The sequence below is a fragment of the Penaeus japonicus genome, unplaced genomic scaffold (assembly GCF_977035675.1).
Source record: "Penaeus japonicus unplaced genomic scaffold, GWHDUDI00000001_assembly GWHDUDI00000038, whole genome shotgun sequence".
NCBI lineage: Eukaryota > Metazoa > Arthropoda > Malacostraca > Decapoda > Penaeidae > Penaeus > Penaeus japonicus.
In genome coordinates this window covers 11,085,848-11,089,442 of record NW_028234440.1, presented here as the reverse complement: position 1 = coordinate 11,089,442, position 3,595 = coordinate 11,085,848, and the positions used below count along the sequence as shown (strand labels likewise).

The window sequence follows — 3,595 nt, the reverse complement described above, 5'->3', positions numbered from 1 at the left end:
TAATGATGATGATAATATTAATAACAATAATAATAATAATAATAATAATAATAATAAGGGATGAATGATGACAGAGGAAATGCCATGAAATCGCACGTCTATGTGACAGCAGTGATGATTAAAAGATAGTGATGATGATGATGATGGTGGGTGATGGTAATGGTGGTGTAAGTGGTGATGGTAGTGTAAGTGGTGATGATGGTGTAAGTGGTGATGGTGGTGTAAATGGTGATTGTGGTGTAAGTGATGATGGTGGTGTAAATGGTGATGGTGGTGTAAATGGTGATGGTGGTGTAAATGGCGATGGTGGTTTAAATGGTGATGGTGGTGTAAATGGCGATGGTGGTTTAAATGGTGATGGTGGTGTAAATGGCGATGGTGGTTTAAATGGTGATGGTGGTGTTAATGGTGATGGTGGTGTTAATGGTGATGGTGGTGTAAGTGGTGATGGTGGTGGTGAGGGAAATGGTGATGATGCAAGTGGTGGTGGTGATGACTATGACGATTACATCAGTAAGGGGTGATGATATTCCAGCTTCCGAGTGTAAACTCTGCTAGACCTCGATATGAATGGCAGAAACAAATGCGCACCAGGATCCGAGACTGATGACGCAAGAGGGAGAAAAAGTCGGTACAAGAAGGAGAGAAAGTCAGCAAAGATACAGTACAGAGCCTAAAAAAAGGTCTGTGAGACCAGGTGAGGCTGGGCATCAGCCCCTGCCGTCAGTCACCGTCTTGCCCCACCTCTCCCTCTCTTCTTCTGGGAGGAAAAGGCCCTCAAAACGTGAACAAGCAACTCGAGGAATGAAAGTAGAATGAACGTTCATTCCGCAAACACGCCGAATTCTCTTTCAGAGGAAGAAGGATACAAACGAGTCCTATTAAGAGACGTCACATTCACACTTCAGAATGACAAATACTCTTCCAGGAATCTCGCCGAGGACTTACAATGGAAATTCCAATACCATCAATGGTAGTCTTCGTGGGGCACATGGCATCATGCACACCAGCCATGACTCATGGATTCATGCTGCAACATTCAATGAGGGATCCATGAGACCACGACGCAATCAAGCGAGTCAATGTGGGAAGTCTATCATAAACCACCATGTCGATTGATTCACAAAACAGTCTTGAACTAACTCTTCCCAACTCTCAATCTCACTCACATACATCAAAACTAGCCTCGTGTTACACCAGCCGACAATGCCAATGCTGTGATTAGGATGACATCAATGTTACAATTAAATCACACGATATGAAGCATATGCTATGACCGACGTTGGTGGTAAGAGACAGACAGATGACCGCCGGCGTTACAACAGAGATCGGTGGACACTGACGTGCAGACATAGTACATGGCGTGGCTATCGAGCCAGACTTCTTCTCGGTTCAGACTTACGAAGAAATGTTGAAGACACTAATGCAAGAGCTTTGGCAAAAATCAAATGGTAAAATATGAAAGAAACTCAAAGAATGAGCTCTGGCGAACACTATGACCTTAACTCCATGACACTGAGCTTGTCAAGAAAAAGGTATAATTATGAGGTCTCATGCACGAAGGTTCTCTCGTTCGTGTTCTGAACCTGTTCAGTCGAGATCTTATTCCTCAAACACTATTCTCGGGGAGTTCTGTGACAGCCAGTAGAGTAAGTGCAAGCGTTGTGTTAACCAACTTGCATCACGCATATTCTGAATCGACGGTATATCTATGCATCATCAATTAATGATTAGTCTTCGTGGGAAGTTACCGAGTTCCGTTTTTATCTAGATGTTTATTTGACAGATTCCTTTCTCTCGCACCCGGTCGCCCTATCTACGTACCCTATTAACTATGGCTGATCGGTATGCCTTCAGCAACATTAAGTGCAATTGAAGGCTTAACTACACACCCATACACGCCCCCATGCTTCGGAAGACATTCCTAATGAGGCCAAATGAGGTGTCTATCCACACCCTCTCCTTGTCTATGGTGGGGAGGCATAATATTAGGCTAGACTCACACCTCCACCTCCTATGCCTCGGATAGATAATTTCAATGTTCACTTTCCCACGGATCACTCTTATCGCCACACGTGAGAAATACACATAACCCTTTCACACTTTCGTTTCCTCTGTGGAGACCTTTTTTAACAACACTTACCCCCCTGAACCTTCGGCTGAACCCATGTCACCCTCAAGGCAGGCGAGAGAACAAGGCCCCATCACAACAACCGAATCATACTTACAGCGTATCCTGCGAGACTCTCTGAGGAATATGCATTGTAAACTTGATTTCACTACACACCCCGTCCCGTCCAGGCTCTGCTCTCCATCAATGAATAAAAAAAGAAGCTCAGAGGACACCGCTTTGGTGGCAAACACTCGCTCTGGCCCAACACCTAAGACACGGACTCAATATTGAGTGGGATTTGCGCTCTGGCCACATCATGCGAGCAATGAGGAGCATTCTCGTGGAAAGAACGTTTGATTCACCACCACCACAGATTTACCAACAAAGCGACGGCCACTGAATCTTAGCGAGAGAAAATGGAGGCACGATCAGAACCCAGCCACGGAGGTTTTCAACACGATTTTCAACACAACTATGCCCTTTTCCACTATTTTAATTGGACATACTTACTCATCATTTCCCTCTGTCATGTTTTATATAGTACAGGTGGCTATTTTGGCGTTTTTTTGCCCTCCTGATGCACATTTTCATGGTAACTAAACTTCATGGAAACACCCCAAACACGAAGATCTTGGTTTGAGCTCGGAGGGCTGCGCAACTCATATAGCGCACCCAACTAGTTCCTATCACAGCTTTCTTCATTTCGCCTCTATCGATTCGTCGGAGGATATCATGTCACTCTATTTTTCGAGGTTTAATGTTTTAGTGTGTGGTTGATGATGTTAATATTGTTGAATTAGATGTAAAGTTTTTTTTTTGGCAGCAAAGAGGCGGATGAACACACCGATGACTATGGTGCGGCCTGACCGCGGTATAAGGGATGTTCCGCTGCGTTGCGCGCTGTTTCACTTTGTTTCGTCTCGACTTCGGTCTACTCGCCGGGGTTTAAGTCTTTAATATTATATTGCCACACCGAGAATGGTTCCAAAATTAAATATCTTCTAATTTCAATTGGATGTCCAAGGGAAAACGAATCACAAAATTGAAAAATAGATGTAATTATATTTTTATAGTGCTTGCTCGAAAACTGAAGCGAACGAAGATTTTGTTTTAAATTACTTCTTCAGGCACCTGTACGCCCGTCTTCCTTCACTCAATTCAATGATGGCAGAGCATTGATGGCGGAAGCCTGAATTCCGCCTCTAGTGCAAGCCTTCACTTGACTAGACTGTAACTATGGGAGGAGTTGGGCCAAATAACTGTATGATCTCTCGGTCATTATGTAGGTGTGGTCACAGACTGGGCGAGTGTAAAGCTGCAGTTGTCATTCATGTTGGGGGATATTGGGAGGCATGAATGAATTGGAGGGGGAGCCACTCGGCTACCAGCACTAGCGCACATATCTAAATTCTTCGTACGGGGAGCCGTTCGCTTCGCCAAGGACGCTTTTTGTGCATGCTTACAATGCCAATAGCATTATCG

General features: G+C 44.5%; 1 protein-coding gene across 3 annotated transcripts in view; it reads right to left on the bottom strand.

The window, feature by feature from the left end:
- Spred (Sprouty-related protein with EVH-1 domain) overlaps window positions 1–3,345 on the bottom strand; it is a 41,056-nt gene extending 37,711 nt beyond the window's left edge. Inside the window, exon 1 of one of the 3 annotated variants that reach the window (XM_043020632.2) lies at window positions 2,624–3,345. In XM_043020632.2, the coding sequence (XP_042876566.1) occupies window positions 2,624–2,643 (20 nt within the window). In that variant the 5' untranslated portion in view covers window positions 2,644–3,345. Of the gene's footprint in view, window positions 1–2,228; window positions 2,367–2,623 lie in introns of those variants that run through there. The other 2 variants (XM_043020633.2, XM_086532913.1) reach the window with 2 other exon arrangements.
- Between the last annotated feature and the right edge of the window lie 250 nt (window positions 3,346–3,595).